General features: G+C 37.7%; 2 protein-coding genes across 3 annotated transcripts in view; one reads left to right on the top strand and one right to left on the bottom strand.

The window, feature by feature from the left end:
* Window positions 1-3,379: 3,379 nt before the first annotated feature.
* Window positions 3,380-9,366, bottom strand: CHCHD7 (coiled-coil-helix-coiled-coil-helix domain containing 7). Its single transcript, XM_043978266.1, has 5 exons — window positions 9,232-9,366; window positions 8,469-8,663; window positions 5,624-5,696; window positions 4,193-4,291; window positions 3,380-3,501 (listed from the first exon to the last, which is right to left on the bottom strand). Exons 3-5 carry the CDS (start codon window positions 5,675-5,677, stop codon window positions 3,397-3,399), a joined length of 258 nt encoding a protein of 85 aa, XP_043834201.1. The 5' UTR covers window positions 5,678-5,696; window positions 8,469-8,663; window positions 9,232-9,366; the 3' UTR covers window positions 3,380-3,396.
* Window positions 9,367-9,859: 493 nt separating this feature from the next.
* Window positions 9,860-17,117, top strand: part of PLAG1 (PLAG1 zinc finger) — a 72,604-nt gene continuing 65,346 nt past the window's right edge. For both annotated transcript variants that reach the window (XM_043976412.1, XM_043976404.1), the window contains exon 1: window positions 9,860-10,054. The gene's annotated coding sequence lies outside the window, so the exon portion shown is untranslated. The remainder of the gene's footprint in view (window positions 10,055-17,117) is intronic.

Below are 17,117 nucleotides of genomic sequence, written 5' to 3'. Positions count from 1 at the left end.
CTATGTTTAAATCACAACTGCAGCCTCAGTTTCCTTATTTGTAATACAGAGATAATAATTATACCACCTACCTCACAAAACTTGTAATAGCTGTATAAAATAACAAATACAAACACATTATGTAGGTAATACTTCCACTTAGAACTACACATCATTTTCTCACCCCCAAACAAACCAAAGTCATAGGGTATAGGACCTTTCCAGTAGAGAATGAAGGTATATTGGCATACCTATGGCAGCTCAGGGACACTGGATTCTGTGTGGAAAGCAAGACTGAAGAAATGGTAACCTACTGAAGAGGGACTGAACAATTAGCAAATTTACCCTAATTTAGCAATTAAGGCATGCTGTTGATTTTTTTTTTTAAGTTTGGAAGTGTTTGTGTTATCTCAAAATGCCAATATTTTTGTCATTTCCTCATTAAATGTATTTTATAGGAAATCTACTTATGGGATAAGAGCTTTGTCAGCAGAACTATTATAAAAATTACTATTTGACTGCCATAATAAAAGATGTGATGTTAAAATTGCAAGCCCTCTAAGAAATATTCTTAAAATATTTCTACTTGAAATGGAAACAAGCTTATATAAAACGCATATTTAATTTCTATAAATATAGTAACCACATAAAACCTAGAAAATACCACTTCCGGATGAACTCCAAAATTTCTGCAACAATACATCTTCATTCAAGTATAATAGGGAGCTTTGAATTGCTTAGATCAAAATAACACAATTACACTGTATTATAGAAATTAGTAGTATTTTGGTTTCTTAAACTTATGCCATGTAAGATAGTCTGAATTTTGGCAGAGTTCCATTCATCACTAGGAAATATTTCTGATGAAAATGCATTTTTAGTTTTAGAAAAATCACAATGTACACATTTACTTGATGAAAACAGCTCTAAGTTCAATCTTCAAACCTCCAGCCCCTCAAATGCAACATCAGGGTTGTTTATTCATGGTTGAAATATAGCCTACCCTTACAAGGTTGGCTGTTTGATGGGTTCAAACTCAGGAGAAAAACTGAGTTCTAGTTAATGCAAGATAGGTTTATACTATGCATGTTGTAGTAGAAAGTGGCCTAAATAGCTGTTTCTTCATCCTTCAAACTAGTACTTGTTTGACCTACCTGTCTCACTGTCAGAAAAGCCCTTTGCAAACCTTAAAGTATCATCTAAATGTTATAGTGAGCCTGTAATCTAATTCTAGGTTCTATTAGTTACCTTTCATTCTCTGCCTCAAGACAGTCACTGTCCTTGTGGAACTTAGTTCAGTACATAGCCTAGAAACAGGAGCTAACTGTAACTTGGCTCATTCAGTAAATGCAGTAGGAATGTACGAAACAGAGCTAGTCAGGCAAGTTTTGTTTTGTTTTGCTGAATTAAGACAGGGTGATAAAGCAAAGAAAGCTTTGTAGTTCCAATTAGTTTGTATTTACCACTTAGCTGAACACTGGATACTAGGAAGCATTACTAAAACTTTGCCAGACCTCCGCTAGATCATAGGTTAAGGTGAATTTCCTATAGACTTGGAAATCATAGGGCACCAGTACTCTAATTACTTTCTTAGTCTTATTGAAATGCTGCTACAGAGCAGGAAAAATAGTTATCGGTGGTGAGCTGCATTTGTAACATGGAGGTATGATTTTAGCACTCCCTTGGGTTGAGGTAGTGTAGTATACTGGAAAAAGTTACTAGCAGGAGTCAGAAAACCTGGGTTTGAGTTCTCTGATGTGGTGTCTTAGGATGAATCACTGAATCTCTCTAGGCCTCAATTTCTTCATCTATAAGATGAGGTGGTAGAACTACCTGGCCTAAGGTTCCTTCCTTCAATCTTTATGATCTTATGTCTGTAGTCCATGGGACAAAAGGTACATGAGGAGGTATATTGAAGGACCTGTAGCAGACTTAAAACCAAACTCTTTAGAAGCTGCTATATGATAGAGTAGATAGAAGCTGGGTCTAGAGTTAAGACCCAAGTTCAAATCTCATTTAACACATCAGCTATATATATGATCCTGGGTAAGTCACTTAACCTTTGTTTGCCTCAATTTTCTCAAGTGTGAAAGTGAATAACAGCACACACCTCATTGATTTGTGAGGATTAAATACACACGGGCCTCGTACATAGTAGGTGCTATATAAATGCTTATTCTCCTCCTCCCTTCCCTAATTTCGACATTTTAGCTTCAGGATTGATGCCTAGTCTCTAGTTAATTCCAAAGTAATGTTTTAAACCCTTAGGGTCTTAAATCATCTAATATGACATCCGTCACTTCCCACATCTGTAAAATGGCAGGGGGGAGGGAGTAGAGGAAGAGAAAGGAAAAGAAAAAAAAAGACCAGATTCAAAATCATTTACTGTAATTCATGAAATTAGGGGAAGAAAAACGGGGTGGAGTTTATCACTTACATAACTTCACCATCTAAACTGTTTTCTCTACTGGATCCGTGTTTAAGAACTTTCTGAACTACAACTACTGGGGATGACTGAAGGTAGGAAAAGAATGTGTTAATCTGAGTTAGCTGATGCGGGGTGGGACTGGAGGAGGGTAGCCTTTAATTTCTCCATCCTGCCTACAATGGCAACAGTATATAAACAAAGTGTGAGTAGCTGTATGCCAAACTTCTTTCAATGTGATTTTGTTTGAAAAAATGCATCAGAACAGGAAAGCTAATAGTAATTGTCATGCTGGATACTGTGATGATATGTTATCTGGATTATCTTCTTAATAACAGGACAAAAAGATCATCTTTGTGGAAGTGATTCTTGTTGATGTCCAAATTCAACTAGGCAGTCTGTGAGGTCTCTTTCCAGTTCAGATTCTGAGATTACTTTCAGATGCAGGAGAGTAGACTGAACATCAAATGGTCAATGTTAGAATTCCTTATTACATAAATGATCTCCATCAAGTTTCTACTTCTCAGCTTTAGTTTCCTAATCTGTAAAATAGAATATTTAATATTCAGAGTACCCTGAATAAAATGAAACACTACATAAATGCAAGATATTGCATTTATAAGTACGTGTTCTTACAGAGTAGATCATCAATAATAATGCAATTATTCCTTGAAACATTAACCAAGTTTTTTTAATCTGACATGTTTGTAGGAACTAGAAATAGTTAAAGTATTTACCCCTAACTCTGGGTAGAGAATACTACATTCTCTGTAACATAAAGTTGCAATTGTACCAGCTCTGTGTCAGTTAAAAGAAAAAAGTTAATGGAAGGCACTGTGGAGGAACTGACAGCTGGAGGGATAGGGAGAGAGGAGGGCAGAGAAGTTCTTTGGAAATAGGTTGGTATAAAAATCAAAATGCATTAAATATATTTTTTAAAGATCTGCTCCAAAACATCAAGTCAAAGAAATGATATTATTGTATATAAGCCTTTAATAGGGCATCTTTTCCATTGCTCCCAAAATTTTCTCTCTTTCTGCAGCTGTGGGCATAGGTGGTTTAACTCCATTTCGTCGTCTTTCTAGCATAATGGCATTCTAAATATAAGCAAACAAAAATTGAAGTTAATTTTATATTTATTTTAACTTTATTCCACTACATAAAACATACAAGCAAACAACAATTTCCCCCTCGCAAAGGCAAATTAAAAAAAAAACATATCCACGTTTCGAAGGTCAAGATTAAAACAAAACAAAGCACAAAAAAACAAGTCAGGGAAAAATGCAGCCCTCAAGAATAAAAATTTTTGTCAAATGAAGTTGGCAGTTATCAGTGGTGGGGGTGGGAGAAGGTAGACAGGGAATGGAAGGGAAGAGTAGAGGTCTTTCCCTTAAGTTCTAAACATGGGAAAAGTTTAAGAACAAAAGAAGCCCCTAAGGGAAACTAGTTATTTTAGAGGTGGTTCTAGTGTCTTATTGTAAGGCTGTCCTTCATAAAAAATATCCATGAGTGGGAGACTATATTGTACCTTTGTATGATACAACAAAGGTAGTAAATTTGAATAGGAGAAATAAGTTACCCATTATACCTCTATGCCAGAAATGGAAATGATAAAGTTGAAAATAGCTGCTAAGCATCTGCAGTTTTCTTTTGCTCTGAAAGTCACAATTAACAGTAGACCTGGGTTCTGATTTCCCTACATATCATTTTTCAAACTGGAGTTTGGGCCATAGCTAATTTAATGCTTAAATGACCATTTCAAATATAATTTTGTTTAATTCTACTTACCCAAAATTTCCTGCAGTTTTTGTACTTCAAGAAGCTAGTGCTACACATATCCTTGTCATAATTATTTTCATCCATACATCTAGTAGAAGCATCTGATTCCTTTAACATGCAAAATATACAATATTTAATAATGGAGAGAAAAAAACTAGTCCTTTTTGGAAATCATTTCAGTACACTCACGGACAAAATTTCAGTTTAACTTTTTCCCAATTCAACTTGTCTGAGCAAAGAATATGGCTTCATACTTTCTTTCTCCCTCATACAGTCATGACACCCTATCTGTAGGGGTTAGGAATTTCTAACACAAGCTGATCTAAGAGACAAAACCAGAATATAGATGATCCTTGAGCCAAATTAACTTCAAGAAAGCCTAGATTACACTTAATTCACCATACTGCCTTTAGGTCTATTTCCATCAGACTAGTCAATGCCATATGCTAAGCAAGCAACTTTTAAAGAAAGATATATATATAAGTCAGGAAAAAAGAGCTATTTGATTTTAAAGGAATATGCCTAACACTTGGGAATTAAGTTTAAGTAGTCTAAACTGAACCGGAAGTAGATTGGATAACTCCAAACATCAAAGTGAATATGTGTGAATTTCAGTCAACTATAGAACTATATGAACAGCATAATTATCTGCTTTCATAAGCATAAGAAAACATGTTCTTTTCAAATAGGCTCTTTTAATTATAACAAAGCTATTAGGAACTATTTTAACACATGAAAGGATCTAAGTTTATATGCCAACAATTTAAAAAAGTGAATATATATACATGAGAGAATGCATATAGAACTAAGTGATATAATTTTCACTGGCTTAAGTTTCAGATGACTGCATTACTGGAGTGAGGGGGGAGGAAGGCAATGAGTAATTGTTGCTGGTCATGCCCAACAAATACCAATAAAAATTTTGTAATACAGAATTATATTTTGTTTATACTGCACCTTTTAGAAAATACTTTAGCTTTAAAAAGTTAGTTCTATTATAATAGGTCTCTCTACAGTTAGTCATGTTGCTTCATGGACAGCACTGAATTGGGAAACAGGAAAAGAACTTAAATTCCAATGTAAGTTTTTAAAATGCCGCACCTTCCAACTTTCCATATAAGTAATAAAAACTACATTTGGTCTAAAGATTTTTCTTTGACATTATATATGCATGTCTAGGTGTCAACTGACAACCAATTGGTTTGATTTATAAATGCATATATATCATACAAAAGTGTAAGAAAATAACTGGGTGCTCAATAAATACACTGACTAAATTGTGAATATTTAAAATGTTCTATGAAATAAGGATACAATGGTTGAGAATTTTTTAAAAGTTTATTCAACAATTACAAAAATACAGAAATTCTAAATCACAAAATTGGGGCTTATTCTTCCAACTCAAAATCTATTAAAGTTAAGCAAAAAAAGTCATCCTACCGACAAACAAGGATTTATGTCAGGGTCTCTAAGTCTCTTCGTAACAATAGGCATCCTAATCTTCTTACTGCAGCTAAAAGTTAGAAAGAAAGGTTATTTATATCATTTTTTAAAAGCCTATTGGCATCACAATTAACTAAAACATTTAAAATTGTATTACTCTGAAAAACATAATGGTTACTATGAATGTCAATTAAGTTTTACAATTAGAAACAGGTACTTTACATGTTTTGCCCCACACCCATAGCTGTAGAATTGTTTAAATTTTGTCCAAATCTGCTTTTAGAAGTAGCCAGACTGCTCAAGTGTATGTGTTTGTGTGTATAATTTTATCTCAGTAAGCATACTATAGTTACATGACTATATAAACTATATATAGTAACTACATATCTATAAACGTATATATTATGTATCTGATTAGTTTATTTTAAGCAATTAAATATTGAAGTGTGGCTCTGTTGTTTAATGAAGTATGAACCAGTTAAAACCCAATTAAGTTCAATTCAAGTGTGTGTAAATTGGGGGGAGGTGAAGAAAGTAGCAAGAAGAATCAAAGAATGATACAGAATATTAGTGCTGTTATGTGACCTTAGTGATACAGACGAATCCCCTCACTTTGTAGTTTAAGAAGTTAGAAGTATCAAAATAAAAAAGGGATGTAAGCCAATTGCTGTCTTTCTTCAAAAATGCTGTCTCACATAATTCCCACTTCATCTCAAATCATATTAGTTAATTTATGCTGCCCTTAGATAAAAGGCTTCCATTCCAGGGAATGATATTGAGGTATGTTAGCCAACACACACATAGCACTTTGAAGTTTAAAAGTACATATATATATATATTCTCATTTGAACCTTACAATAAATAACCAGATGAGATAGGTATTCAGGTATCATTCTGTTTTATAAAAGAAATTAAAATAACTTGCCCATGGTCACATATATCTATTAAGTTATCAATGGCAGAATTTGAAACCAAGTCATCCTGACTCCTAAGTCCAATACCATATTCACCATGTACTGTGGAGACCTTCACTAAAGCTGACTCTAACACATAATGGCTATGATCCTGGGCAAAGCACTTAACCTCCCAGTGATCTAGGCAACTGTCAAGCTTTAATTTGCAGACAAGTTGATAACTTGCATTGGTAAATAAATTTTGTTTTTCTTTCTTTCTTCTCTTTTTTTATTCCTTCCTTCCTTCCTTTCTTTCTAGTGAGGCTATTGGGGTTAAATGACTTGCCCAGGGTCACACAGCTAGTAGGTGTCTGAGGCCGGATTTGAACTCAGGTCCTCCTGACTCCAGGGCCAGTGCTCTATTGACTGCGCCACCTAGCTGCCCCAAATTTTGTTTTTCAATGAAATTATAGGTAGTTTTTATACCTATAGGTATATTGTGCAGTGAGGTTCTAAACCATCCCAAAGTAGGAGTTTTCATAGGAATTAAGTTTCTCCCTTGACTAGATTCTTATGAAATATTTTTTCAGAAGCCTTTCAGAAAGTTTAAGCATATTCTACTGCTGATTTCTATTCTTACTTATCAAATTACTACCTAAAGGAGATGGAAATTCATTAAAAATGACAGCACAACCGACTAAATTAAGACAATTGTGAAGTTTTAAAAATTACACTTGTAACTATTATGCACATCCCCAAAGAGAAACTCTTGCCTTGTTTTGATAAACCATATAACCCGGCCTTTTTTGGGGGGTGGGGGGGTTGCGGTAGGAGGAAAGAAGAAAAGATTCTGGGGGATGATATATCAAGATTGTGTAAGATTTAGGGGGTACCTAGGCTGGATTTCTTATGTGAGGATAGGAGATGCCTGATGAATTATTTTACATATGATGAAAAAAGTTTAGTCCCTTCTGCTTTCTAGCATCAATGGGGCTAGTTAATAAAAGTAGTCATTCATTTTCAACATTTAGAAAATGCAGATGAGGATGCTCTAAAGATGTAAAAAAATGCTGCCTGAACAAGACTAAAATGTAATTTGGAAATATTTAACGAAATAAATAAAAATGCAATAAAAGATACATAACACTAAAACTAAGACAATATGTGGCCTGCAGTGATTCCTATGTATAGCTCCATGGCCCTGGTTCTTGTTGACAGAAGTCCTAAGTAGAAGTCAACAGTCATTCAAGATGATAACTGTTAAGTAACCACTAGAAGTTTCTTTTCTTCCTAAGAACATTTTTACATCGTCCTATTTTTCCCTGTATAATGACAGCCAATGTGTTGTTAAATGGGTTTTTTTTCCTATTCACTTAATGCCTTAGTGCTTGCCTTTAGCAAATATATACCTTGTTTTCAGTTTACTGTTTAATCAGACACTTACTGGAACTCAAGTGCCTAATATAACCTGAAAGTAAGCAACTTCTTCAAGGAAGGATTTAAGGGTCTGTTACTAAGATGGTAAGAGGGACATGACTGGTTTATTAATAGCAAGGCCTGCTCCCTTTCCCCTTCAGTATTTGTACTCTGTGACCCTATTACCAAAAATGCTTAAGTTTCTCAAGGTCACTATACCACTAGCACCAATTTTCTTCCAATAAAAATAAGTCGAGTTCAAATCAAAGTCCATTTAGACTAAGGAAGTAATGAGATGACAGACTGAGTGTAAAGAACAGAGTTAACATGACAAAGGTCCTGAGGTATCTGGTCCACTTTTTGAAGGTGAAAGGAAGCCTTCTACTGTGGTTCTGGATGGCGTCTGTTCCTCGAACACTGAAGAGTCAACAAGGGCACTCTTGTGAGTAAGGGGACAGTGGGGGCGGGGGTAGGTAACAGTAGACAGACTGCTTGAGCTTTCCCTCCCCTCCCTTCCCTCCCATCAAACCTACCCAGGCAGCTCTCAGGTTATTATTCGCTGGTCTCACTCCCCCCCAAACAGCTGCTTTCTTCTCGGCTCCTGCTTTGCTTTGAAACGGGAAGGGACCGGAATATCAAGGAGCACGTTCATCCCCATCGACTGACCCGATCACTGGAGGGGTTCGGGTCCCCCCCGAGGTCTGATGGTTCCAGCCACTAAGCGAAGCCTGAAAAACAAAATCAAGGCATTCCAAACCTGGGTCACTCGAGGGGGCTGCAGCTTCAGGCCTGTCCGGGGTGGTTGGGACAGAAACCCGGGGGTGGGGGGAGGGGAGTGACGTGTGACCTCTGACCCCCGGGAAGGCCAAAATCATCTCACCCGGCGGTGGCCAGCAAAGCTTCCCCCCCCCCCGCCCCTTTTCAGAAAGGGCTGAGGGAGGGGGCGCTTGATGGAGGGTGGTGGAAACAAGGAGCTGAGGTAGGTCTTCAAAGATAACACCTGAGGGGGCGGGGTAAAGAAGGGGAGGAGGTTGCCCCCACACACACACACACCCCTGCCCGGTGGGGAGAAGTCACCTTCCCCGTCCCGGTATAACTGGGGAAGCTGCTTCCCTGACCTGAAGGTGAGCAAGGAGCAGGAGACAGAGCCATGACTAGGCCTAGCACACGCCGTTTCGGCCCGAGGAGACGGCGGGGCCCCCGGCTCAAGTTACAAGACCGAGGGGCAAGGGTGGGGGAAAGGACCGAGTACATCTTGGCTCCAGCTACCCCAGAGGACGAAGAAAATCCACTCACCTCTCACCGCGGATACCCCAGCACCCAGGCCGTCTCCAGCTCCAAACACGTCAATGGATCACGCAGCAGCGCCTTATGTACTACGCAGCCTAACTCGCTGCCCCTTCTCCACCCGGTTGCCGCTTTGTCCAATCGGCTCTCATTTTCATGTGACTGACAACCCGACCGGCCGCTCGAAGACTTCAATCCGGCTGGCCCCTCCCCACCCCCAGCTCGCGAGGAGGCGGGAGCGAGGGAGGAGGCGAGAGGGGGGAGAAGCCCGGGAGGTATCCGCCTCCCTTTCTATTTCCCCCTCCCCCACGCTCCCCCCAACCCCAGTTCTGCGCCCACCCCTTAACACCAGCTGCATGACTGACGTCTGCATTGACCAACCAACTGGCCAGAGATGGGTCCGAGGCCGGCAGCGGCGCCCAATGGGCAGGCCCGGAGGTGGAGGGTGGTGGTGATGGGGTGGAGGGGAGGAGGGAGGATGGAGGGGAGGGGGGGAAGGAGGGCGGGCGCGAAGGGGGGGAGGCCGGAGAGGGGCGGGCCATCAGGGAGGCGGCGGCCCGAGCGGGCCGGGGGAGGCGGTGGCGGCGGCGGCGGCGGCGGCGGCGGCAGCGGCGGCGGCGGCGGTGGGCGCGACGTCGGCTGCGGCTGCGGCTGCTGCAAGTTGGGCTGCAGGGGCAGCGCATACACTACAATGGCTGCTGGAAAGAGGCGAAAGGAAACAATTTCCAGGCCCGCCGCGTCCAGCCCGAAATATGAGAAAAAAATTATTAGAAATTCGGCGGGCGGTGTAAAGGCGGCGGACGGGCCGGAGGGAGGATGTTAAAGCCCCGCGGTGAGTTCTCCCGGGGTCCGGGGCGGGCGGAGAGGCGTTTAGCGGGGGAAATATCAGGGTTATTTAAATTATGGGACGAGCTGAGGGGGCAGAGGAGCAGCAGCAGCAGCCGCCGCCGGAGCAGGAGCAGCCGCCGCAGCAGCAGCAGCAGCAGGAGGAGCAGGAGGAGGAGGAGGAGGAGGAGGAAAAGTTTGTGCTCCTCGCAGCCCCTGCTCGGGACCCCAGAGAGAGCAAAATAAAATGAAAAAAAATAAAATAAAATAAAATCATTGGAAAGGGCAGCGAAGAGCCCCAGCTCCCGCTCCTGCCGGGGCCGGAGGCGACGCGTCCCGGGGACCAAAAGGTGAAGTCGGTGGGAAAAAAAAAAAAAAGAAACTTTTTTCCCCCTTTTCTGAAGGGTTTGGAAAGTTTGAAAAGTTTTTTTTTCTTCGCCTCCTCCTCCTCCTCTCCTCCTCCTCTCCTCCTCCTCCTCCTCCTCTTCTCTGGTGCTGTGAATATTGTGACAGCGGCAGCGGCAGCAGCGAGAGCGGAAGACATTAGAGACCCGAAAAATCAGGGAAAAATTAATATAAATTCAGTTTTGAGAGTAAACACTCCGCATTTTCCACCAAAACATCCCCGGGGAAAGTCGCTTCCCAAGGGCCCCGGCGGAAACCCGCAGTCGGCAATATTTGGGGGGCACTTTGAGTGACTTGGGGTAACTTTGCCCCTTTTTCACCAGAGGTTTTTCTTTCCAGAGAAATGAATTTGTTTTTCCCCTTTCCCCAGGTAGGAGAGTTGGGGTTGGGGTGTTTTATTTGCTTGGGGGGAGGTGTGAGCCCTGGAAGGGGGGTTGCATTGGGGGGGTAGGGGGAGGGGGGGTGTTAAATGAAAGCAGGAGATCTGCAGAGAGCAGGGACAGCTTGTTGTCAGTATCATAAACAACCAAAATGGAGGGAGAACTCAGGCATATAACCAAATAAAAATTTTTAAAAAATCACAAAAAATGCCTAAAAACCCGGGATGCTCCCCCTTTTCTCGCTAAAGGTAAAAGTATCCACCGCGTTTCCCCTCAGGTCCATTTTGACTTTGCAGGGACCAAGGAGTTAATATTTATTTATTTTTTTAAAACTTTCGAAGGGCAAAAGCCTTTTATAACTCACAACCGACAATGAGAAAACGTGAAAATCCGATGCAAGAGAAGGAGGGAGAGGGAGGGGGGAGGTGGTAGTGCAGAAACTGCTAAACTTATTGGTAATGTGGACTGATCTGAGATAAGATAAATGCTGCATTTGCTATTTTATAACTCCCTTTTCGTGATCTTTGCGTGAGTTTTGGGAGTAAAAGAAGGGATGTCTTTATAATGTCACTTTCTTCGTACAGTGGGTACGTGTGATTAAAAGAATAAACCTTTCCGGCTGTAAATTGTATTTTCGTTGCCTTTACGTTTCAGGTTTTGTTAGTGGCTCCCTCCTTTATTTAAACTGAACTCTATAGTAGTCAGGGGTAGAGGTGATGTTGCACAGGGAGGACAGAGAGTAAGCTAAGTGCACCTTTTGGGGAGGGCTGAGGAGTTTTTCGGTTTCTCTTTTCCTGACACCTTTGTTTCACCTGTTCGTCTTAAGTAAAGAATGTAAGCTGAGATTTTCTCGTTTTATGTATATAAAAGGATGATGCCTCTTGCATCACATTGAAGTTAATGGGAAAGTGCTGCTGATGTTGGTTCCACGTGGGATCAGGGACAGAACAGGGCATGTTAAAGAGACAGCTTCTCTTTTCTTATAGTTATCATCACCTATGCAGAAGCTGTCTCTGGACTTAAGGCAAAGGTGCTTGGGGGGGGAGTAGTATGGGGGGGGAGTGAGGGGGGGGGGTCTTTTCTTTATATTACAGAAATACATTCAGCTTTGGGAGAGATGGAATGGGATGGAGTAAAAAACTTCATAAGAGGGATAAATGTGTAGATTTGTTTGCATCCAAGCATTCCTTTTGTGTAACAAGTCCTCACAGGAACTTTTTGTGTTAGATTACTTTGCTTTGGAAACTGATTTTGGAAGGAATTGTGGAAAAATGGAAATACTTTAAGGTGTATAGCATAATAATAGCATAGCACAATTTAAAGTTATGAATCTCATGCAATGAGATCAAAGGGCTCTGTTGGTCCCTAATGGTATTTTATAGCCATTTTGTGAAAACTTTAAAATATATAATAGTCACTTTGGCTTATGGTTACTTTGTGGGCTTCTTGTTCAAAATTGTAAACAAGTTTGGTTTTGGGGGTTTTTTTGGGGGGAGACTTGAACAGTTGAGCAATGGCCATTCCTGTGAAAGTATGTATGAACTGTGGATAGGTTTACATATATACTCAATCTGGAAAGGTACCATACCTACTTCCCCTATGGTTCTGAGCCTTTAAAATGTTCTTAAAATCATAAGAACGATCAGATTGCATCTTTTGGTATAATTTATTTGTCTTATTAACTGCTGAATGTTTTCCTATTGTGAGCTATATCATCTGCCCTCAAGGGTTTGTTTTCCATTAGTTTAAAAATCTGTAATGTGTTAGTGATGATCTGTTTGAAAGTATGTACAATCTATAAGAAATTACTTGCACTGCATTTTCCACAGGTGTATGCAGGTTTCTGATAGAAATCCTAGTTTTTCTTTTATATTTAATTCTTAATGAAAGTAACTTAAATACTAAGTGGTTCTTTTCCTAGATAAGAGAGCTGAGTTTTTAGGTTTCCTTAGAGAATCACCTTTCCTGCTGTATAAACATGATGCTTTTTGTAGTCTATTGTATGTTAACCTGTGTTCACAACTGATCTCTTATCATTGCCACTTCTCTAAAATGTCTATAACTACATTACACTAGATTAGTTGAGTATCAGTTGTGGTTTCTGATTTTGGAAGCAATTAGACTTTTTTTAAAAAAACTCACTTAAAAAATTAAATCACATTAGTTACTCTTAAATAAGAAAGGAATTAATCTACTAATATGAAAAATTGAAGTTAAATTTTAATAAATGTCTCTACTTTCAAAGATCTAAGAATGTTATCAGCCTTAGTGGACCTCAGTTTTCATATACCTTTTCTTCAGTAAAAGACAAAGTTACTATTGCCTCAGAATAGGCAGAAATGCATTACATGTTTAAAAGAAAGGAAACAGTACCTGAATAACCCAGAAAGTGACACCAAGAAAGCAGTTTTCTCTAAAAGTGAATGAAAAGCATTTCCTACAACACACATTAGGTCATTGAGTTGTCCAGGCTACTTGGAAACTTCATGTTGTCATTATTTTTTTGTCAATTTAAATAAAAGCAACAGTATTGTGATTACCTTCTACCCCTGTTCCCCAAATAGTATGAGTTTGAGTGTGGGTTTCACACAACTAGCTACTGTCTGAATTAGAAAATACTACCAGTGTGTACTAGTATGGAATTAGTAATTCCTAGGGGAGTTCTCTTTTGATAGAGCACAGCACGGTATCTAATTTGAATTTCCTTTTTTAAAACTTTTACTGTATACCAGAAATATTACCTGTTGAGCATCCCTCTCCCCCTGTTGCTACTAAAGTCTGCTGATTTTCTATAGGTACCTACCTACTTAGATATTCTGAGGATGTTGTATAAAATCAAACCTTTCCTCCCCTCACCACCACCCCCCATTTGGGAGAATGCTTTTATTGACTGAGATCTTATTTTAAATGTACCTAATCTCACCAATTCAAAGGTAATGAGAGTTCTAGGAAGAATTTAGTTCTTCTATTTAAAAAGAGTCAAGAGTTATTTTTGATAAAATTCTCAGAATAGATCTTCTCAAAGTGTTTTAAACTCTATAGATCTATTCCAGCCAAGTAAGATAGTGACTTCATTATTATTGATATTCAGTCTTAACTTTAGTTCAAAAAGTGTAAGGCTATTGATTTTAGTATTTATTATCAAAGTCTACCTTTTGAGCATTTCATGGAATCTTGAGTGCTACAGTAAATATTTTGGTCCATTAAGTTTTCTGCAAAAGATGAGTTTCCGTTTTAAGATTTAAGTTGTTTCTTGCTAAATTAAATTTAATGTTTTATCTTTTATCACACACTTTAAAAAGATAACTTTATCACAGAGGTAAGCTACCTTTGAAGTTCTAGCTATGCAATCAAAGTGATAGTACCAACTTGGAGTGTTTAATATGTTTTTATTTATATCTTTTTCATTCAGTAAATGAAGGTGTCTTAAAATGTATAGGTTAATAAATTGGGTGATTTCACTTGTATAGCTTCATTTACATTGCCTAGGCTCTTGTAGTGTTTCTACTAGGTCTCTACATGTATTGAATCTGGTGAAATCTAAAACTTTTCTCTTTGTACTGATAATATCTTAGATTCTTAAGTTAAGTTCTTTGAGTAAAAGAAGAGTTTCAGAAGTGTAGAACAAATGAATCTGTTCATCAAAGTGTAAGATAGAGGAAATGTAAAAGGCAACAGGGCTATAAATCCTCCTTTGAAACATTTTTGTGTTTTAAGTATCTTTGATAAAATATTTGAACACTTCTTCAGAATAACAGTATTCAGATCTGTACAAAAGTGAGCATCTAGATTCCTTAAAATTTTAATGCAAACAGAAATTAGCAGAGTAGGCACCATATTTAACCAATTAGTAAATGTTTAGGTAGCCTTAGAAAAGTATTTACAAATAAGTTAAATATGATGGCAAGGTACATCTGTATTGATGAGCTGTAAGCTAAGTATGATTTTACAGTTCTCATATAGAGTTTCTTTCATGCATTGGACTAAGAAACCATCTTATTGGTAAAAATTTTATCTTTCAAAAATGTATCATTATTACACACAAGCATTTTCAAATGCTTGTCACAGATTCTTCAAACCTGAATACAATATATCAATATTGTAAATTTATGACAGACTAGCATCACGTTCATTTGTAAATTAAATTTATCATGAAAGAAATAAATTTTTTGAATTAATTTGAATTTAAACTAAAATTTCCACATTATAATAATTTTCCATACAATTATTGTTGTTTAGTTATCAGTGATTGAGGCCATGAGAAGCATGCAGATATGAAGACTTAGTAGAATTTTTTATAGTCCCATATTTGAAATTTTCCTTTTAAATACATTGGCCTGCTGCCCAGTATTTTGCATTTTTACTTAATGTGTACACCTGTCACTGCTTCTTCTTTACAGGGTAATATTAGCAAGAATATGGTGCTATGGAACTACCAAGAGCACTTTGGTGTTTTTGTTTTCTACTTTTCTATGTGGTGTTGCATTTGTTGTTAAGTTGGGTGGGGGGCTCCTTCATTTTCTTTAGCTTATGATGCATTTTGAAACATTCTTAGGAGAGAGGAGGAATGTTATGTCACTTAAAAAAATTGAAATGGTGTGATACTATTCACAGAGGATGGGGCTCTTCTCAGAATACATTTAAATGTTAGTATTTAAATAGTCCCTGGATATCTTGTAAACAGAGTTACTGCAGGATCATGGTATTAAAACTAACCACAGTGTGTGTTGGGAATTTGAGATGACTACCTAAGAAATGTGTGTGCATACTTGCACATTGAGTGAGCGAACTTAGGCAATTATATCTTAGGTTAACAGGATAAGCAGTTTTGCCTGAAACATTTCCCTATACCTTGTATTACCTTTTCTAAGGTAATGCTTTTCTTAATCTTGAAAAACAAGTATTTCTAAAAATTAGAGAGTGTCAAAAAGCAAATAAAAAAATTTTTGTTCCATTTTTAAGACTAAATTTTTAACCAATAAAAATGCATACATGTATGACCATAACCGAGTGCTAAAAAGCACAAAATAGATGAGAAGCTCATGGGTAGATAAGGATTTTGAAATAAAATAAAAATTATGGTGAGTTTAAAATTTGACCTATGCAAATGCAGGACCAATAACTACAAAGCCAGATGTTTAAATATACGAAAAATAGGTGGCCAGGAGAAGGGGGAACTTAAATGTCTTTTATCATAGGTACCATAGAGTGTGCTTTTTTAACATGACCTTCCAAGTACCTTTCTTAAAGAAGGCTATTTTTCCCTAATCACATTAAAGGAAGTTACATTTTTAGAATTATTTATAGTGACTATTTGGGTTAAATTTCTTTTCAAAAAGAAAACAATGTATCCTGTATTATTTTAAATGTAGGATTATTTGAAATTGTGGATGAGTGGTGTACCAAGATCCTTGTAGTTTTATTATTTTCATCATCAGAAACTATTGACAATAGCACATTTTTAAAAATTATCTACAGTTCATCTGATAGTCCAAAATTTGCTTTTAGATTAATGAAACCAGGACAAAGCTCTTTAATCATAAACAACTTGTCTTCTGGACTCTGTGTGGAAAATATGACCATTTCTTACAGACCTAATATAATCTGAAAGATGTAATGGTTGCTACTCATTTCTAAACTACATTCTCTGCACATAGGGATATGCTGTGGATGAAAAGAATTACTTCTTCATCTTAAACATCAAATTATTTCTTATTTAAAGAAAAATATAGTTTTGTTAGTGTTTAGTATTAGAATTTTTTTATTTTACTGGAAAATATTTTGAGAGGTAGAGAGAGGCATTTTAATTAAAGGAGGATGGAATCCTATAACAAACAACTACATCTTTGCTTTTAATCACTGTCAATAAAGTTTCTGTGTCTGGTTAATTTCTTCAATCTTTCTGAGAGGTACAAATTTTAATAACAAACATTTTACTTATATTTTACATGCTGTTACTTGAATTACATATTTTATTGATTATTTAGGATTGACTGATAGTCAATCTCCAAATATAGGTATAGGTATTAAATGACTGAAGCAAAGAGCTGCCATATAAAGTTGACATCCTTGGATCTATAGCTTTTCAATGAATATATGTTAAAAAGGTAGAGTCATTCGTTTTGATTAAAATTTAAGAAGATTCTAAAATAAACAGTTAGAAAACAGGGAATTAACTACACTTGCTAAACTATCAAATATAGATGTTGATAAAATTCCTTTAGTTCACTGGATAGATGATTTAAAAAATGTTTTTTTTTCATTGTTCTTAGGAAATTTTCAGGA

The sequence above is a fragment of the Dromiciops gliroides genome, chromosome 1 (genome assembly GCF_019393635.1).
Source record: "Dromiciops gliroides isolate mDroGli1 chromosome 1, mDroGli1.pri, whole genome shotgun sequence".
NCBI classification, from domain to species: domain Eukaryota; kingdom Metazoa; phylum Chordata; class Mammalia; order Microbiotheria; family Microbiotheriidae; genus Dromiciops; species Dromiciops gliroides.
The sequence above is the reverse complement of the archived record's forward strand: the minus strand, read 5'-3'. Positions and strand labels throughout refer to the sequence as shown.

Excerpts from the sequence above, each read along its gene's own strand:
- CHCHD7 (XM_043978266.1), bottom strand. The coding sequence starts at position 5,677 with ATGCCTATTGTTACGAAGAGACTTAGAGACCCTGACATAAATCCTTGT. Across the intron at positions 4,292-5,623 it reads ACATAAATCCTTGTTTGTCG|GAATCAGATGCTTCTACTAG; the intron begins GTAGGATGACTT and ends TGCATGTTAAAG. Across the intron at positions 3,502-4,192 it reads AAAACTGCAGGAAATTTTGG|AATGCCATTATGCTAGAAAG; the intron begins GTAAGTAGAATT and ends GCTTATATTTAG.